At 43.8% G+C, this 20,877-nt stretch overlaps 1 protein-coding gene and 1 pseudogene across 1 annotated transcript in view; both read left to right on the top strand.

Annotated features, from left to right (window-relative positions):
- The first annotated feature begins 1,757 nt into the window (after positions 1 to 1,757).
- LOC100937056 (large ribosomal subunit protein uL11-like) lies at positions 1,758 to 12,309 on the top strand (annotated as a pseudogene).
- A 4,415-nt stretch (positions 12,310 to 16,724) lies between these two features.
- Positions 16,725 to 20,877, top strand: part of SLC3A1 (solute carrier family 3 member 1) — a 44,512-nt gene continuing 40,359 nt past the window's right edge. Inside the window, exon 1 of the mRNA XM_063713445.1 lies at positions 16,725 to 17,177. Within this exon, the coding sequence (XP_063569515.1) occupies positions 16,748 to 17,177 (430 nt within the window). The 5' untranslated portion in view covers positions 16,725 to 16,747. The remainder of the gene's footprint in view (positions 17,178 to 20,877) is intronic.

Raw genomic sequence — 20,877 nt, 5'->3', positions numbered from 1 at the left:
GGCACCATTCTGTATCATGATTGTGGTGGTGGTTACATTTATCAAAACCCATCAAATTATATGCTGAAAAATGGTGAGTATGCATTTTATGCCTCATTAACGAAGAAGAGGAAGAGGAGGAGGAGGAGGAAGATGTTAATGTAGATGTTGGTTTATTGGTATTTATTGTAAAATTTTTTCAAATCTACTTTATACATGGTAATTTTTATTTTAAAATATGCCAAAGCAGTCAGGATGGCCGAGCTGTCTAAGGCGCTGCGTTCAGGTCGCAGCCTCCCCTGGAGTTATGGGTTCAAGTCTCACTTCTGACAAAGCTGAATTTCCTGCTGGGTGCGGTGGCTGACACCTGTAATCCTAGCACTTTGGGAGGCCACGGTGGGCAGATCATCTGAGGTCAGGAGTTGGAGACCAACATGGAGAAATCCTGTCTCTACTTAAAAAAATACAAAAATTAGCCAGGCGTAGTGGTGGGTGCCTGGAGTCCCAGCTACTTGGGAGGCTGAGGCAGGAGAATGGCTTGCACCTGGGAGGCAGAGGTATATATATTATATACATATATGAATGTATTTATTATCTGAGTTATTTAATGATTTAATGATTTTCCTGAACAACTGCTGGGTGATGGTGGTTATGGAGTAAGGAGGAAAGCTAGTATAAAATACTTTGCAAAGTAATCCATTTATATAGGTTGAATTATGTCATATGAAATTGATCAAGCCTTATTTTATTTTATTTTATTTTATTTTATTTTATTTTATTTTTTGAGACAGAGTCTCGCTCTGTCACCCAGGCTGGAGTGCAGTGGCACAATCTTGGCTCACTGCAACCTCCACCTCCCGGGTTCAAGCAATTCTCCTGCCTCAGCCATCCAAGTAGCTGGGACTCCAGGCATCTGCCACCAAGCCCGGCTAATTTTTTTGTGTTTTTAGTAGAGATGGGGTTTCACCATGTTGGTCAGGCTGGTCTCCAACTCCTGACCTTAAATAGTCTGCCACCTCGGCCTCCCAAAGTGCTGAGATTACAGGCATGAGCCACTGCACCCGGCCAGCTTCTTTATTTTATAATCCCATCTAATACCCTCACTCAACAATCAGGAAGACCTATTAATAGAATCTAACTTTGGAATGTTGTAAAAGTTACTAAAGCTTTATTGAAATCCAACTATAGAAGATGCTCGTAGTTTTTTTTTGTTTTTTTTTTGCTTCTCAAAATCACAGTTTTGTAACCTTTTAGAACAGTCCCTTTTGCATGGCATTCTCACTAATGCAGCTGATGTGGTTTGGTTGTGTCTTCACCAAATCTCAACTTGAATTGTATCTCCCAGAAATCCCAGGTGTACTGGAAGGGACCCAGGGGGAGGTAATTGAATCATGGGGGCCGGTCTTTCCTGTGCTATTCTCGTGATAGTGAATAAGTCTCACAAAATCTGATGGGTTTAGCAGTGGTTTCTGCTTTTGCTTCTTGCTCGTTTCTCTCTTGCTGCCACCACGGAAGAAGTGCTTTTCGCCTCCTGCCATGATTCTGAGGCCTCCCCAGCCATGTGGAACTGTAAGTCCAATTAAACCTCTTTTTCTTCCCAGTCTCGGATATGTCTTTATCAGCAGCGTGAAAACAGAATAATACAGTAAATGTTGCCAAAGCCATGCACACTTTCATTTGCTACTTATAAGGTGTAGGGTGCCTCCATTTTAATTTCGACTTCTATTTTGATGCCTCTTCAAGCTTTAGGAAAGCAGGCGTCTACCTTTTAAGCAAAGATGATTGCCTTTCTGGTAAAAAGGTATGCTATAGGCTTAGGATGACATCCTTTAAGGCTCTGGAAGTGGTAACATTGTTAGTAATGATCCCTTAACATATATGGTTATTGTTCTTTATTCTATAGATCAGAGTCAACAAACTTTGTAAAGGGCCAGAGAGTGAATATTTTAGACTTTGAAAGCCATGTGGTCTCTGTCTCTCAACACTGCTGTTATGACAAACAGCCATAGACAACACATCAACAAATTAAAGTGCTTGTGTTCCAATAAAACTTTATATACAAAAACAGGCTTGGAGCTGGATTTGACTTGTGCTGAAGTTTGTTGACCCCAGCTGTAGATTGTAAACATCACTGAAAACAAATGTGCAGCTTGTTATGATAGACTGTTTGTACAATCAAATAACATAGGTACTTCTATGAAGAGAACCAATATTGAATAGTGAAATATCCATCAGGAAGTCCCCATATCCGAAAATTAGGGTGTGCATCTTCTGGGACTCTGCATGATTAACTGGTATGCAAAAATCTCTGATTTATAGAAAATATGAAGATATTTATCCAAGATAGTTTAGAAATGTTTCACAGACTAACCACTTTGGTTGCTAATCGAAGTATACTTTAGCTACAAATGTAAAATTCAGAGTAGGTTTTACTTTTACTTTGTCTTTCTAAAAGATTATACTTTTTTATATTTAGCAAGTAATATAAGGTGACCATTATTCTTGTTAAAACATTCCAACAAATCAGATTGACTCCTATTGAAGATTTAGCTCTACAATTTTTTATTCTTGGCTATAAGGAGTAGATAAAGACACAGCTACCATCTATGACTATAATTTATGCAATTTGCAGTGTTCCCTTGTACTAAGATCATTTCCCTTGACTTAAAACAGAATTATTACTTAAGAACTTCTGAACAATCATGATTTATGCAAAGGTACTATTATTAAATAGAACTTAGGGCCAGGCGCAGTGGCTTATGCCTGTAATCCCAGTACTTTGGGTGGCTGAGGCAGGTGGATCACAAAGTCAGGAGATTGAGACCATCCTGGCTAACACGGTGAAACCCTGTCTCTGCTAGAAATACAAAAAAATTAGCTGGGCATGGTGGCATACACCTGTAGCCACAGCTACTCGGGAGGCTGAGGCAGGAGAATCATTTGAACCCAGAAGACGGAGGTTCCAGTGAGCCAAGATCATGCCACTGCACTCCAGCCTGGGAGACAGAGCGAGACTCCATCTCAAAAAATAATAATAATAAAAAATAAAAAAAATTAGCTGGGCATGGTAGTGCACTCCTGTAATCCCAGTTACTTGGGAGGTTGAGGCAGGAGAATCACTTGAACTCTGGAGGCAGAGGTTGCAGTGAGCTGAGATTGTGCCACTGCACTCCAGCTTGGGTAATAAAGCAAGACTCCATCTCAAAAAATAAAATAAAATAAATAGAACTTAGAAGAGCTAAGAGTCTTTGTCCTCATGGTCATATCATTTCTATTAAACAAATACATTTTAAAGGATGGAAAGGAGGAAAGAGAAACAAAAAAGATATTATGGTGAATATATATTGTTTTGTTGTTCTAGTGTCTTCCTACTCATTGTTTACTATCAAGTAGAGCTAGTATTTATTTCTTATTTAGTGAGAGAATATTCTAGCTGCCTTTTGGGATAAGTGAGGATAGAAAAATTACTTCCACCAGGTGCTCACATCTGTAATCCCAACACTTTGAAAGCTGGAGGCGGGAGGATCGCTTGAGCCCAGGAGTTCAAGACCGGCCTGGGCAATATAGGGAGACCCGTCTCTACAAAACAAACAAACAACAACAACAACCACAAAAAACAACTTAAAAACAATTAGTCAAGCATGGTGGAGTACCCTGGTGGGATGATCACTTGAGTCTAGGAGGCAGAGGTGCAGTGAGCCAAGATCACACCACTGTACTCCAGCCTGGGCGACAGAGCAAGACCCTGTTAAAAAAAGAAAGGAAAGGAGAGGAGGGAAGGAAAAGTAATAGGAAAGGAAAGGAGGAAAGGGAAAGGAAAAGGGAAAGGGAAATTACTTCCAAGGAGATCATTCTTATCTTGTGAAGAATAGAGATGTTCCCTTTAGTTCTGTAAATGTAGTGAGTAGACCCCATTGTCCTGAGAGATAGACCTTAATACTGACTGTAATTTTATTGTCATACTTATTTTAACAATGACAACTTTTATCCATGATATAGGCCTTGCTATGCAAAGCTCTTTGCTGGCGAGGGAGCTGACCAATTTTTACAAGAGGAGCCCATTACCACTGGTAGGTAGTTTTATATGCCATTTTATTTAATCTTTATAACAACCTTATAAAATAAGTGTAACAGGCCAGGCGTGGTGGCTCACGCCTGTAATCCCAGCACTTTGGGAGATGAAGGCAGGTGAATCACCTGAGGTCAGGACTTTGAGACCAGCCTGGTCAACACGGTGAAACCCCATCTCTACTAAAAATACAAAAATTAGCCAGGCGTGGTGGTGTGCACCTGTAATCCCAGCTACTTGGGAGGCTGAGGTAGGAGAATTGCTTGAACCCAGGAGGCAGATGTTGCAGTGAGCTGAGACCAGGCCATTGCACTCCAGCCTGGGCAACAAGAGCAAAAATCCGTCTCAAAAAATAAAAATAAATAAAAATAAAGTAAGTGTAACAGATGGAAAAGTAAAGAGACTGAGTAACTTATCTAAGACCACAAAGCTCGGAAGTTGCTGATCTGAGATTCACACCCATGTCGATCTGGCTCAAAACCTGTACTTTCCCATTTCAACATGCTGAGTGAAGATGAATTACCATGAAACTATAACTCCATCAGAGAGAGCAGAGGGAGCACTAGGCTATGCCCTTAAGGCATGAGACTCTGAGCAGGTCATGGAGTCTTTCTGTGTCCCACTTTTCTTAACTGTCAGTAGGATGACTCTGATAATCAATGGTTCCCCAAAACCAGAACTCGGGTCAAAGTTTGCACATGTCCATCATACAATTACAAAAATAAGGACTGCCAGGTGTGGTGGCTCATGCCTGTAATCCCAGCACTCTGGGAGGTGGGTGGATTCCTTGACCTCAAGAGTTCAAGACCAGCCTGGCCAACATGGCAAAACCCCATCTCTACAAAAATACAAAAATTAGCCAGGCATGGTGGTGTGCTCCTGTAGTCCCAGCTACTGGGGAGACTGATGGGTTGAGCCCAGGAGGTAGAGGTTGCAGTGAGCCAAGATTGAGCCACTGCAATCCAGCCTGGGAGACAGAGCCAGAGTCTGTCTTAAAAAAAAGAAAAAGAAGAACAATGTAGATTTTCCATAAAGCTACCATTTATTCTACTTAAAAGAGCTATCCTTTGATGTAAGATTATGTTTTTTTCCTGTATGTTTTACAATGTCCTTCACAAAATAAAATATTGGGAGGAGATGATAGATTATTTTTATTTTGTATTATTATTTTTTTTTGAGATAGAGTCTTGCTCTGTCACCCAGGCTGCTTATTAGCCTACAGGGCTCCAAATACAAAATTTCATTTTCACATGTCTTCTAAGCCAAGCCTAGAATTCTCTTCTGTATAAATTCCTGGATTCCTATGTAGGAGAATAAGGGAAAAAGTTCAAATTTAGCAAGTTCAAAGGCAGTCTGAGAGTGGAAACAAAGACTCCTCAAATATTGGCACAAACTTACGTTCTGTGTTGCAGTTGCACTCCTTCTCGACCCCGTGTGCCAACATTTCTCACCCTTATTTATTTATTTAGTTAGTTAGTTTTGAGATGGAGTCTTGCTCTTGTTGCCCAGGCTGGAGTGCATTGGCACGATCTCGGCTCACTGCACCTCTGCCTCCCGGGTTCAAGCAATTCTCCTGCCTCAGCCTCCCAAGTAGCTGGGACTACAGGCACGCACCACCACACCCAGGTAATTTTTGTATTTTTAGTAGAGACGGGGTTTCAGCATGTTGGCCAGCCTGGTCTCGAACTCCTGACCTTGTGATCCTCCCGCCTCAGCCTCCCAAAGTGCTAGGATTACAGGCATGAGCCACTGTGCCCGGCCTTTTTTTTGTTGTTTTTGAGATGGAGTCTTGCTCTGTTGCCCGGGCTGGAGTGCAGTGGCACCATCTCAGCTCACTGCAACCTCTACCTCCCAGGTTCAAGCGATTCTCCTGCCTCAGCCTCTCAAGTAGCTGAGATTATAGATGTGCGCCAACACACCTGGCTTTTTTTTTTTTTTTTTTTTTTTTTGAGACAGAGTTTCACTCTTGTCACCCAGGCTGGAGTGCAATGGCACAATCTCGGCTCACTGCAACCTCTGCCTCCCGGGCTCAAGCGATTCTCCTGCCTCAGCCTCCCAAGTATCTGGGACCACAAGCGCCTGCTACCATGCCTGGCTAGTTTTCATATTTTTAGTAGAAATGGTGTTTCACCATGTTGACCAGGCTGGTCTTGAACTCCTGACCTCAGGTGATCCACTCGCCTCGGCCTCCCAAAGTGCTGGGATTACAAGTGTGAGCCACCGCACCCAGCTAATTTTTGTGTGTATATATGTGTGTGTGTGTGTGTGTGTGTATAATAATAATAATTTTTTTTTTTGAGACAGTTTCGCTCTTGTTGCCCAGGCTGGAGAGTGCAATGGTGCGATTTCAGCTCACCATGATCTCCACCTCCTGGGTTCAAGCGATTCTCCTGCCTCAGCCTCCCGAGTAGCTGGGATTACAAGCATGCGCCACCATGCCTGCCTAATTTTGTATTTTTAGTAGAGATGGGGTTTCTCCATGTTGGTCAGACTGGTCTCGAACTCCCGACCTCAAGTGATCTGCCTGCCTTGGCCTCCCAAAGTGCTGGGATTACAGGTGTAAGTCACCACGCCCAGCCAATTTTTGTATTTTTTATTAGAGAAAGGGTCTCACCATGTTGGCCAGGCTGGTCTCAAACTCCTGACCTCAACTGATCCACCCACCTCAGGCTCCCAAAGTGCTGGGATTACAGGCATCAGCCATCACACCCAGCCAGATTATTTTTAAATGTCTTTATTGAGCAAAATAAGATGTTGACACCCTACTTTGGCTTCTAAAATATTGTTGGACTTTTTTTGGGAATTTTCCTTGCCTATGAAATCACAAAATTTGGGAACCATTGTTCTAATTGAACACACAAACTGGCCAGGCGTAGTGGCTCATGCCTGTAATCCCAGCACTTTGGGAGGCTGAGGCAGGTGGATCACCTGAGATCAGGAGTTCGAGACCAGCCTGACCAACATGGTGAAATCCCATCTCTACTAAAAATACAAAAATTAGCCAGGCGTGCTGGTGGGCGCCTGTAATCCCAACTACTAGGGAGGCTAAGGCAGGAGAATAGCTTGAACCCAGGAGGCAGGGGTTGCAGTCAGCCAAGATCGTGCCATTGCACTCCAAGAGAGTGAGACTCTCTCAAAAACAAAACAAAACAAAACAAAACACACACACACAAACTAGCAGATTGACTATTTATTCATTAAGGGACAGATTTTATTTTTTAGTTAATTTCTTTTTTCAGTTTAAAGAATGCTGTTGTATAAATAAACCCTGGTATAGAGAGACTGTTATAACCGCAGAAGAGCAAGGACTGGGAGTATTACCCCATCACAGAAAAGGTCATTTAAATCAAACATGGATTTGAGTGTATTGGCAACATTTAAAATGTGCGGAATTTTACTTGTTAATACAGATTTCCAGCTTCCCTAGAAAAATTAGATCTGGCCATCTTGAGCCCACATGTTGCTGGAGCACAGTGGCTGTGGCCCTGTGGGCATGGCATGAGCCTCTGGTTTGCCATCATCCCCACCATTTTCTACTGCATCTCACCCTGCCTGCTTCATTCACATGAGTGTGCCATCCCAATCCTGCAGGTTTTTATGTTTGCAACCTCGTGCAAGTGCAGTCTAGGGACCACAGCACTGATGTCACCTGGGAGGTGGTCAGAAATGCAGAATCTCAGGCTCCACCCAAAATCTACTGAATCAAAACCTGCATTTTAACAAAATCTCCAGGAAAATCATATGCACATTACAGTTTGAGAAGTCCTTTGAGAAGAACTGGAACTTCAAGAGCCTTTCCTCAACCAGATTCTGTGACCATGGGCAAAACTCTGAACTATTCACTGTGGCAACAGGTACAACTCACAGTGCCTAGGGTAGGAAGACAGAACAAAATCACATATTAAAATAGCTACCGCCTGGGTGTGGTGGCTCACATCTGTAATCCCAGCACTTAGGGAGGCCAAGGTGGGCAGATCACGAGGTCAAGAGTTCGAGACCAGCCTGGCCAATATGGTGAAACCCTGTCTCTACTAAAAATACAAAAATTAGCTGGGCGTGGTGGCAGGCACCTGTAGTCCCAGCTACTCAGGAGGCTGAGGCAGAAGAACCGCTTGAACCCGGGAGGCAGAGGTTGCAGTGAGCCGAGACTGCGCCACTGCACTCCAGCCTGGGGCTCACGCCTGTAATCCCAGGACTTCAGGAGGCTAAGGCAGGCAGATCACCTGAGGTCAGGAGTTTGACACCAGCCTGGGCAACATGGTGAAACCCCGTCTCTACTAAAAATACAAAAAAATTAGCTGGGCGTGGTGATGTGCGCCTGTAGTCCCAGCTACTCAGAAGCTGAGGCAGGAGAATTGCTTGAACCTGGAGGCAGAGGTTGCAGTGAGCCAAGATCATGCCACTGCACTCCAGCCTGGGTGACAGAGTGAGACCCTGTCTCAAAAAAAAAAAAAAAGAAAAGAAAGAAAAAAGAAAGCTACCATTATAAGGATGAATGTACAAATACATGACGCAGACTGGGCTGGATCAGTGTCTCCTGGTCTGATGTTGGTGGTAGGGGGTGGAGGCTGGAGCTGGGCCTCAAAGACAGGAGGGAGAAACCGTCTAGAATGAGGTGCTCACGGTCTGTAGTGAGGGAACCCTCGGCAGTGCTGATCGGCTGGAGCACAGAGCCTAATTTGGAAATACTAAGAAAGCAAAAAGATTGGAAATATATTTTGAGCATAAACTGTAGCTTAGACTTCTATGCAAAGATATTGGCATTTGTTCTCTTTATAATGAGAAGCCATTGATAGCTTTAGAGGTGTGAAATGAGTGTTTTGAGGTTAATAGTCTGACAGATTGTACAGGGTCAGTGGGTTTTATTTTAAAGAGACACATTCAGAATGGTTTTATACACAAGCCTAGATGTGAATAAAGCAAATTCCTTAAGGTATGACACATTTTGTGTCTTTCCTACCTATATTGGCATGCGTTTCTCTGATATGTGTACTCAGAGTCCCTGACCCAGCACCTAAAGTCATGATGAATCTTTCCTGGCTTTTTGTCAGGCCTTGCCAAGAGTGACCATTAAAGGTCAGAGAGTCATACGGCCTCTCCCAGGGATACTGGGCTGGCCTGGGAATTGAGGAATTCACTCCGCATCCAAGAACCACATTTCCCCAGCTGTAAGATGGCAGAGAATAATGTTTGTGTCCCAATGAAGTTCTAACACACAGTGTTCTCAGATGACTGGCAGCATTTTGAAAGTAACATGTGACTGTGTAATTTATGCTCTTTGAATTTGCAGTGAGACTATTTGTGGCAGTACAATGTCTATCCATGCTCCTAATTAGAAGTTTTCCAGAACAGCTCATGTGTCTGAATTAGAAATATTTGTCACAGGGCATTAAATGTGGTATTTAGCTGTTGGGTGATTTTTTCAATAGAACTTTGTTAAAGGCCAGATATAATGTGTCATTGTTTCTTTTGTGATTCTGGATTCTTTTTGAGAACTAAATGTTTAAGCAGTAAAGAGCTGAGACACCCTATGGGTAAGATCCTTTATAAATCAGCCCATTACACCGCGAATTCACTTACATTGTTGGTCAATGACATCATGTAAGGATCAGATTATGGTTTTCTGTTTGGGTGTGTTTTGTGTTGATTTGTCAAGCCTGGAGGGTTGGCCACCAGGAAGAAGTTGAAATGGCCACTGAAATCCCCTGGCTGTGATTGTCACAAACTTGAGTCTGAGATACACAGAAACACTTGCCTGTCATCAGGCTGAAGCTTTCAGCTCAGGCTGTACCAGTGCCTGTTGGAAATATAAATGAAAGTATTTTTACAACTCTGCAACAAAATATCCAGTAGCCTAATAAAAAGATGGGCAAAGGACTCAAACAGACATTTCTCCAAAGATGATATCCAAATAGCCAATGAGGACACATGAAAAGATGCTCAACATCACCAATTTCATTAGAGAAATGCAAATCAAAACCACACTGAGCTATCACCTCACACTCATTGGGATGGCTACTATCAAAATACAAAACAAAACAAAACAAAAAACGGAAAATAACAAGTGTTGATGAGGATGTTGCAAAATTGAAGCCCCCGTGCACTGTTAGTGGGATTGTAAAATGGGGTAACTGCTATAGAAAACAGTATGAACAGTCCTCAAAAAATTAAAAATAGAACTACCATATGGCACAGCAATCTCACTTTTGAATATATATCCAAAAGAATTGAAAGTAGTGTCTCAAAGAAATATTTGCACACTCATGTTCATATCAGTGTTATTCACAATAGCCAAAAGATGGAAGCAAACCAAGTGTTTGACTGATAAACAGATAAACAAAATGTAGTATATACATACAATGGAATATTATCCAGCCTTAAAAAGGAAAGGCCAGACACAGTGGCTTATGCCTGTGATCCTAGCACTTTGAGAGGCCAAGGCAGGAGGACTGCCTGAGGCCAGGAGTTTGAGACCAGCCTGGGCAACATAGTGAGACCCCCAAATCTCTACAAAAAACAAAAATTAGCTGGATATGGTGGTGCATGCCTGTAGTCTCAGCTACTTAGGAGGCTGAGGCAGGAGGATCGCTTGAGCCCAGGAGTTCAAGGCTACAGTGAGCTATGACTGTGCCACTGCACTCCAGCCTAGGCAACAGAGCAAGATCTTGTTTAAAAAAATAAATAAATAAAAAGGAAATCCTGTCACATGCTACAACATGTATGAACCTTGAAACATTGTGCGAAGTGAAATAAGCCAATCACAAAAAGACAAATGCTATAGGATTGCACTTATATATCTACAGTGGTCAATTCATAGAAACAGAGTAGAATGTTGGTTACCCTGGGCTGAGGGGAGGCAAGGGGGAGTTGTTTAAAGGATATATACAGTTTCAGATTTGCAAGATGAAAAACTTCTGGAGATTGGTTTCACAGCAATGTGAATATACTTAACACACTGAACCATTTAATTAAAAATGCTTAAGATGATAAATTTTATGTTTCTACTACAATAAAAATTACACAATAGATAATTTCATTAATAGCCCAATTTGTAGCCTCCTGTATTTATGCCCTTTGCCTTATAACTTCTTAGTCCCTTCACACACTGTCTCTGGGCTTGGCATATAAAGTACAGTCAAAAACAAGCTATGTAACTTCTGAGGCTAGGTCACAAAAAGGATATTGTTTCTGCCTTGCCTGCTTTCTCAACTGGGACACTAACATTTGGTACCAAGCCAGCATGCTATGAAGACGCCCACAGTAGCCCACATGGAGACTACACTGAAGCAATACAGGTATTGAGAACAGAGACACCCCCAGCCCCACTCCCCACCCAGCTGGCTGCCAGCATCAGCTGCACCAAGGAAGATATATGGATGGCAAATAAGCACATGAAAAGATACTCAACACCATTAGTCTTTAGAGAGGTACAAATTAAAACCACAATGAGACACCACTACTTACCTACTAGAATCCCTGAAATTAAACAGACAACAGAGCAAGTGCTGGCAAGAATGTGGAAGAATTCACACACTCATACACCAATGAAGGCAACGCAAAATGATACTGTCACCGGTAGAGGGTCGTGACTGCAAATTGTCTAGGTTCTTGGTGTTTTGAAGAAAGAATTGGACAAAACGCCCAGCAAAGAAAGAATGAAGCAACAAAAGAAAGAAAGCAGCTCTCTCGGCTTTCGGCTCGGAGGAGGCCAAGGTGCAACTTTTTTCGGTCGTCTCGAATCCGGGTTCATCGACACCAGGCGCCTCCACCATGCCGCCGAAGTTCCACCCCAGTGAGATCAAAGTCATATACTTGAGGTGCACTGGAGTTGAAGTCGGTGCCACTTCTGCCCTGGCCCCCAAGATTGGCCCCGCGGGTCTGTCTCCAAAAGAGGTTGGTGATGACATTGCCAAGGTAACGGGTGACTGGAAGGGCCTTAGGATTACAGTGAAACTGACCATTCAGAACAGACAGGCCCAGATTGAAGTGGTACCTTCTGCCTCCTCCCTGATCATCAAAAGGAACCACCAAGAGACAGAAAGAAACAGAAAAACATTAAACACAGTGGGAATACCACTTTTGATGAGATCGTCAACATTGCTCAACAGATGCGGCACCGATCCTTAGCCAGAGAACTCTCTGGAACCATTAAAGAGATCCTGGGGACTGCCCAGTCTGTGGGCCGTAATGTTGATGGCCGCCACCCTCAGGACATCATAGATGACATCAACAGTGGTGCTGTGGAATGACCAGCCAGTTAAGCACAAAGGAAAATATTTCAATAAAGGATCATTTGACAACTGGTTAAAAAAGAACGAAAGCAGGGATTTATTGAAAACGAAAGTACACTCCACAGTGTGAGAGCGCGACGAGCAGCGGCTCAAGGGCCCCAGATACAGAATCTTCTTGGGTCCAAATACCTTCTAGAAGTTTCCCATTGGCTACTTCATGTCCACCTCAGGTAAATGAAGTGGTAGCCCACAATCAGTCTGATTGGTTGCAGAAAGCAGCCAACCAGAGGATGACGTGGTTACAAAAGTTACACTCCTGTGCAAACATATGATTGGTTGCAGAAAGCAACCAATCAGAGGCTAGGGTGAAGTTACAAATTTATACTTGTATGCAAACGAAGACTCCGTCCGCAATCAGTCTGATTGATTGTGGACAGCAACCAACCATTCGGAGGCTGGAGTGAAGTTACAAAGTTGCAAAGGAAGACTCAACCCGCAATCAGTCTGATTGGTTGCCAATTTCCCATGCCTGGCAGAAAAGGTGGGGGGTTTGCAAAGAGAGTAGCCTCTGGTCCTTTTGTGATTTAGGCATGTAAAGTTAGGGTTTTCCTTTCAGTTTAGTTCTAGGAACGCTGCGTGAAACAGCCTTGGGTTCCCTGCCTCCAAACCCTATTCTCCTGCCTCAATACAACTACTTTCCAAAACAGTTTGGCAGTTTCTTAAACATTAATTATACACTTACCATATTATCCAGCTATTTCACTGCTAGTTGGTTCCTAAGAGACAAGGAAGCTATATCCTTAGAAAGAGTTGTACATGATTGCTCGTAGCAGTTTTATTTATAATAGCCAAAAACAAACGAAAAAAATCCCACATGCCCACTTATAAACTGTGGTGTATATTCTTTTTTTGTTTTGAGCCTCACTCTGTCACCTAGGCTGGAGTGCAGTGGGGTGATCACAGCTCACTGCAGTCTTGGCCTCCTGGGCTCAAGCAATCCTGCCTTAGCCTCCTGAGTAGCTGGGATTACAGGAGCACGCCACCCCGCCCAACCAATTTTGTATTTTTGAGTAGAGACAGGGTTTCTTTATGTTTGACAGGCTTGTCCTCAACTCCTGACCTCAGGTGATCTGCCCACCTTGGCCTCCTAAAGTGCTGGGATTACAGGCCTGAGCCACCGCGCCTGGCCAGGAGCAGAGGTTTAATAGGCAGAAGAAGGAGAAAGACAAAGAAAAATAGCTCTCTCTCTAGTGAGAAAGAAGGGACTTACAAGAGGAAAAGCTCAGCTGGTAGATACGCCAGATTTTATAGTCCAGCTTGAGGAGGCCGTGTCTGATATAGGTAGGGCTCACAGGTTTTTTGGGTCAGGTGTGACGTTTACATAGCACACAGGGAAGGCTGGTGGCCCCACCCTAATCTTATTATGCAAATGAACTCTCCCCTTGGTCGGTGCCATCTTGTCTGCTCCTTACTGTACACGTGGCTGGCAGAGAAGGGGAGATGCAGCCGCCATTTTGAACATGTCTAGTCCCAGGTAGTTCTTTCCTGTGGCATCCACCTGTGCAAGTTAGCAGCTTGCTTGTCTATGCAGCTTGACTTTACTGGCTGCTCTTTGTTAGAAAATGATTTGGGGCCTGGCACAGTGGCTCACGCCTATAATCCCAGCACTTTGGGAGGCCGAGGCAGGTGGATCACCTGAGGTCAGGAGTCGGAGAGCAGTCTGGCCAACTTAGTGAAACCCTGTCTCTACTAATGCAAAAAATTAGCTGGGCGTGTTGGCGGGCACCTGTAATCCCAGCTGCACAGCAGGCTGAGGCAGGAGAATCGGTTGAACCTGGGAGGCGGAGGTTGTGGGTGAGCTGAGATCACGCCATTGCACTCCAGCCTGGGCAATAAGAGTGAAACTCCATCTCAAAAAATAAAAATAAAAAATATTCAATGGGCATAATTAATAATAATGAGAGGTATCACTGGGTGCATTCAATGAGCCAAGTATTAGTATTTACTCATTTTTAAATATAATTTCTCCAAGATCAAGTAGCTTATTCCTCCATACCTCTATACTATACAATGCTTCTAAGCCATTCCACAAAGAGACACTAAGATTAGGGCCCCAGATAACTATCATCATTTAAAAGAAAAAAAGTCTCATTATCAGATCAAATGATTCATAGGACTGTATGTGCTCCTGATGAAAGGGACATCATAAATCATTACATTCCTTTTTGTTGTTGTTGTTGAGACAGAATCTTACTCTGTCATCCAGGCTGGTGTGCAGTGGCGTGATCTCAGATCACTGCAACCTCTGCCTCCTGGGCTCATCTCAGCTCACTGCAACCTCTGCCTTCTGGGCTCAAGTGATCCTCCCATATCAGCCTGCCTCCTGAGTAATTGGGACTACATGGGTGCACCACCATGTTCAGCTAATTTTAAATTTTTTTTGTAGAGATGAGGTCTTACTATATTGTCCAGGCTGGTCTCCAACTCCTGGGCTTAAGCTATCTTCCCACTTTCTCTATTTAACCATGTATAAGAAAAATAATTCCCCCCAAAGTCATTTTTCTTATACCTGGCTAAATAGAGAAAGCTTTAAGCTTTAAAAAAAGTTGTGGTAAAACATATATAACATTTCAGTGGCATTACGTATGTTTATACTGTTATGCAACCATCACCACTATCCATCTCAGGAATACTTTTCATCATCCCAAACTGAAATTCTCTGCCCAATGAACAATAACTCCCCATTATCCCCTTCCTCCAACCTCCAGTAACCACCTTTCTATTTTCTGTTCCTGTGAATCCTACTACTCCAGATACCTCATCTAAGTGAAATCACACTTGCCCTTTTGGGTCTGGCTTATTTCACTTAGCATAATGTCCTCCAGGTTCATCTATGTTGCAGCATGTGTCAGAATTTCAGTCCTTTATTTATGTATTGGAGACAGTCTCACTCCATCACCCAAGCTGGAGTGCAGTGGTGCTATCTCAGCTCATTGCAACCTCTGCCTCCTGGGTTCAAGCGATTCTCCTGCCTCAGCCTCCCAAGTAGCTAGAATTACAGCATGTGCCGCCATGCCCAGCTATTTTTTTTTTTTTTTTTTTTTTTTTTTGAGATGGAGTTTCACTCTTGTTGCCCAGGCTGGACCGCAATAGCATGATCTCCATTCACCGCAACCTCTGCCTCTCGGGTTCAACTGATTCTCCTGCCTCAGCCTCCCGAGTAGCTGGGACTACAGGCATGCACCACCACACCTGGCTAATTTTGTATTTTTAGTAGAGACGGGGTTTCTCCATGTTGGTCAGGCTGGTCTTGAACTCCCAACCTCAGGTGATTCACTGGCCTCGGCCTCCTAAAGTGTTGAGATTACAGGCGTGAGCCACCACTCCTGGCCTAATTTTTGTATTTTTAATAGAGATGGGTTTTGCCATGTTGGCCAGGCTGGTCTCCAATTCCTGACCTCAAGTGATCCACCCGCCTTGTCCTCCCAAAGTGTTGGGATTACAGGCATGATCCACCATGCCCAGCCTTCATTCCTTTTTAAAGCTGAATAATATTTCACTCTATGTATAACCACATTGTTTATCTGTCCATCTGATGATAGCTACCTGGGTTGTTTCCAATTTTTAATTTTTTAATTTATTTTTAGTTTCATTTTATTTTTATTTTCTTTCTTATTTATTTATTGTATTTTTTGAGACAGAGTCTCCCTCTGTCACCCAGGCTGGAGTGCCGTGGCTCGATGTCAGCTCACTGCAACCTCTGCCTCCTGGGTTCAAGTGATTCTCCTGCCTCAGCCTCCTGAGTAGCTGGGATTACAGGCATGCACCACCACGCCCGGCTAATTTTTGTATTTTTAGTAGAGACGGGGTTTCACCATGTTGGCCAGGCTGGTCTTAAACTTTTGACCTCAGGTGACCTGCCTGCCTCAGCCTCCCAAACTGCTGGGATTACAGGTGTGAGCCAAGGTGCCCAGTGGAGATTTTTTTTTTTTTTTTTTTTTTTTTGTGGGATGGAGTCTCGCTCTTGTCACCCAGGCTGGAGTGCAGTGGCACGATCTCGGCTCACTGCAACGTCTGTCTTCCGGGGTCAAGTGATTCTCCTGCCTCAGCCTCCCGAGCAGCTGGGATTACAGGCGCACATCACCACGCCCGGCTAATTTTTGTACCTTTAGTAGAGACGGGGTTTGGCCATGTTGGCCAGGCTAGTCTCAAACTCCTGCCCTTGGGTGATCTACCCGCCTCGGCCTCCCAAAGTGCTGGGATTACAGGCGTGAACCACCGCGCCAGTCCCGCGATTTTTTTTTTTTAAACCTCTGTACTTTTACCCTTTCTTCCTTGGCTGGACTTTGTCCAGCCAGGTTCATTTATAAACCACACAAAGTTCATTAACAAGACCAAGCACTCAGCAAGCCACTCTTCCACCTCCCTTACTGCAGGAAGGCACTCTGAAGACATAAGTTGGTGAGACATGGCTGAAGATAAAAGCAAGAGAGACTCCATCGAGATGAGTATGAAGGGATGCCAGACAAACAACGGGTTTGTCCATAACGAAGACATTCTGGAGCAGACCGCGGATCCAGGCAGCTCAGCAGACAACCTGCAGCACAGCACCAGGAGCATCCTTGGCTCCCAGGAGCCCGACTTCAAGGGCGTCCAGCCCTATGCAGGGATGCCCAAGGAGGTGCTGTTCCAGTTCTCTGGCCAGGCCCGCTACCGCATACCTCGGGAGATCCTCTTCTGGCTCACAGTGGCTTCTGTGCTGGTGCTCATCGCGGCCACCATAGCCATCATTGCCCTCTCTCCAAAGTGCCTAGACTGGTGGCAGGAGGGGCCCATGTACCAGATCTACCCAAGGTCTTTCAAGGACAGTAACAAGGATGGGAACGGAGATCTGAAAGGTACATGCCCAGAGATCGTTCAGGGTGGGTGCCAGGATGAGATTGGTTTATGGTTCTTTTGTTCTTCAGAACCAAATTATGCCTGGGTTGTTCAGTAAGCACATTCCATTATGACTGGTCATGCCAAGTTGCTCCTTGTTTATGATATTCTTAGAAAATCACTCAGCAGAACCCAGCAGTTATTTTACTAGCTGAAGGGTTATTTGCTGAAGGCCTTTGAGCCAAACGAGTTGTTTAATTTATTGCCCACTAATTACATATAGTTGTTCAGTCATCAATTCTAACTTCTTAGAGCAGCCTTCCTTCTAAAATCTATGTCTTGTTTCTGGGGACTTTATAGTTGAATATGTCAGGGCGGCAGCTGGGAATTGCTTTCCCAGTATATGATGCGGCTAGTTTGGCTGTGTGGCTGGGAGTGTATTAGTGAATAAAGCATAAATAATATTTTTTAAAAAATCAAGTGATATCTGTAAAAAGTATAGGCTGAGTCTTAAAGTTTAAATTCTAAAAAAGGAAGGGAAGTAGAAAAGGTGTAGCAGTATGCGTTTGTTATTACTTGAATTAAGGATTGTTTAAAACCATGTCCATATTAGTATAAAACAAGTAAAGAATTAACCAGGGGTAGTGGCGCATGACTGTAGTTGCAGCTACTTGGGAGGCTGAGGTGGGAGGATTGCTTGAGCCCAGGAGCTCTCAGCCGGCCAGCTTAGGCAACATAGGGAGACCCCATCTCCAAAAAGAAAAAAAAAGTGAAAAATTATTTTTTAAAAGCTAAGTTAATTTCTTGGGGGGTTATGTGTAAAACATCCTTACAATATATCGCTGAAACCAGGACATACTTCAGAGTAAAATTATGCCAGATGGCAGGCATACACTGGGAACTTTTGAGCAAATTGGTTGGTATGGTCACTCTAGTTCAAGGCAACAATAGGAAACAAATAAGGAAACTAACAAACTAATGTTTTACAATGATAATTGGTTTGAAGAAAACAAAACAGGATGATATGAATGTGGAAAGTAGGAATGGGCTTAATGTATCTTTAAAATGCTACAAATGAATTCTTGAAACCTGCAGCTTTCCTTAATCACTAGTAGAAGGCTTTTTTTTTCATGCTCCTATCATTCTCTCTCTCTCTCTCTTTTTTTTTTTTTTTTTTTGAGATGGAGTTTCACTCTTGTTGCCCAGGCTGGAGTGCAATGGCACGATCTCAGCTCACTGCAACCTCCATCACCTGGGTTCAAGCAATTCTTCTGGCTCAGCCTCTCGAGTAGCTGGGATTACAAGCATGCGCCATCATGCCTGGCTAATTTTGTATTTTTAATAGAGACGAGGGTTCTCCATGTTGGTCAGGCTAGTCTCGAACTCCTGACCTCGGGTGATTTGCCCGCCTCGGCCTCCAAAAACTCTGGGATTACAGGCGTGAGCCACCGCATCCGGCCATATCATTCTTTTTTAAAAAATCATCCTGCATTGTCACTCATTGAAGAAGAGTGTATCTGTCCTTCACGGTGCAGCTCAAACCCATTGCCTTCATTACTCTTTCTTTAGCCTCCCTAATCAGACCATGGGCTCCCCACCCCAGACTCTTCGGCTTTGGATGTGTTTCTAGCATCCTTTAATCCTGCCTTGAGTGACTCCCTTTCCCCTGACTCATGACCTATTACCTGCTGCCTTTTGCACATTGAGTGCTTAGCAAAAGCAATGTTCTGACTGAATAGACCTAAAGCCCTAAATCCAGAGATACGTTTACGGCTTCCTGGCCCTGCCTTCCTAATAATCTCCTTCTGGATAGGTCCAACATTCCCATAAGCATGGTGGTTTCCAATCAACTCTGATGTTTGTCATTTCCAATACCTGTTCTTGGAGGGATGTTTTACTTCCTGCAATCCATAGGCATTTGTCTTTGAGGCTGAAGGGATTTCGTTGTTGTTATTATGAAGATCCCATTCCAGCTTTGAGTCTGGTTTTGGTGATTGCCCTCTCTCCTCCTAAAATGTGGGGTGGGATCCCTTGTTTACTTTCTCCAGCCACTTTGTTTTCATCCTCATGTTCCTTTGTGTCTCATCATAAGATATATTGTGTTGCTGTGCTGGCTTAGATCAAAACCTTCTTGTTGCCTGTTGATACTGTGTGAGATCTTGCAGCTACCCATATGGGGGAACTGGGGTACAGAGACAAAAATAAGCAGCCTGGCGGGCCAGGCGCGGTGGCTCACGCCTGTAATCCCAGCACTTTGGGAGGCCGAGGCGGGTGGATCACGAGGTCAGGAGATTGAGACCATCCTGGCTAACATGGTGAAACCCCGTCTTTACTAAAAAAAATACAAAAAATTAGCTGGGCGGGGTGGCGGGCGCCTGTTGTCCCAGCTACTTGGGTGGCTGAGGCAGGAGAATGGCATGAACCCAGGAGGCGGAGGTTGCAGTGAGCTGAGATCGTACCACTGCACTCCAGCCTGGGTGACAGAGCGAGACTCCATCTCAAAAATAAATAAATAAATAAATAAATAAATAAATAAATAAGCAGCCTGTTATAGGGGAAGAGCCCAGATCCCAGGTGTCGAATGACTCTGTGCTTTGGAATTAGTGACCTTCAGCCTGCGGTGTGGCCTCTGACAGTCTGATTCTAGGAAGCCACATCAGGATTACACAGAAAGTTACTGGAGATTGAATACTAGACTCAAGTTGCTGAATATGCATTTGGGACTCTGAACTAGAAGGAGAAAACATATTATCTGCTCATTATCCTACAAAGTTCCAAATACAAAGTTTCATTTCCACATGTCTTCTCAGCCAAGCCTAGAATTCTATTCTGTATAAATTCCTGGGTTCCTATATAAGTGAACAAGGGAAACAGTCCAAATTTAGCAAGTTCAAAGGCAGTCTGAGAGTGGAAACAAAGACTCCTCAAATATTGGCACAAACTTACCTTCTGTGTTGCAGTTGCACTCCTTCTCAGACCCCGTGCACCGACAACATTTATCACCTTATAAATTAATTGATGCATTTACTTATTTATTTATATTTATTATTATTATTATTTTTTGAGATGGAGTCTTGCTCTGTCGCCTAGGCTGGAGTGCAGTGGCACAATCTCACCTCACTACAACCTCCACCTCCCAGGTTCAAGCAATTCTCCTGCCTCAGCCTCCCGAGTAGCTGGGATTACAGGCGTGCACCACCGTCCCCAGCTAATTTTTGTATTTTTTAGTAGAAATGGGGTTTCACCATGTTGGCCAGGCTGGTCTTGAACTCCTGACCTCAAGTGGTCCACCTGTCTCAGCCTCCCTAATTGTTGGGATTACAGGCATGAGCCACTGTGTCTGGACTTCTCACCCTTTTTTAGACATGCCCTGTCTATGCTTGCTCCCTCCTTTCCTTTGCTGTGCCTGGAAGCCCTTCACTCTGATTCCCCTTGCCCACACCATCCTGGACCTTCTCTGTCCTTACCCTCAGGGGTCATCAGCTTCCTCTGCCCCTGGGGATCAAGGGCCAATGCCCTGATGCCCTTAAAGCACTTTCTGCAGCTCTTCCTTAGCTCTTCAGTCTGGTCATCATCCCACCCCTACCTGCAGACACTTCCGAGACCAACACTGCCCAAAAGAAATACAATGGGAGCCACATAAGAAATTGTAAATTTTGTAGTAGCCACATTAAAAAAAGGAAAAAAGAAGCAGGTGAAATTAATTTTCATATGTTCTGT

This window comes from Pongo abelii, chromosome 12 (assembly GCF_028885655.2).
Source record: "Pongo abelii isolate AG06213 chromosome 12, NHGRI_mPonAbe1-v2.0_pri, whole genome shotgun sequence".
Classification (NCBI taxonomy): domain Eukaryota; kingdom Metazoa; phylum Chordata; class Mammalia; order Primates; family Hominidae; genus Pongo; species Pongo abelii.
Note: the sequence above shows the minus strand (reverse complement) of the source record. Positions and strands in the feature narration are given on the sequence as shown.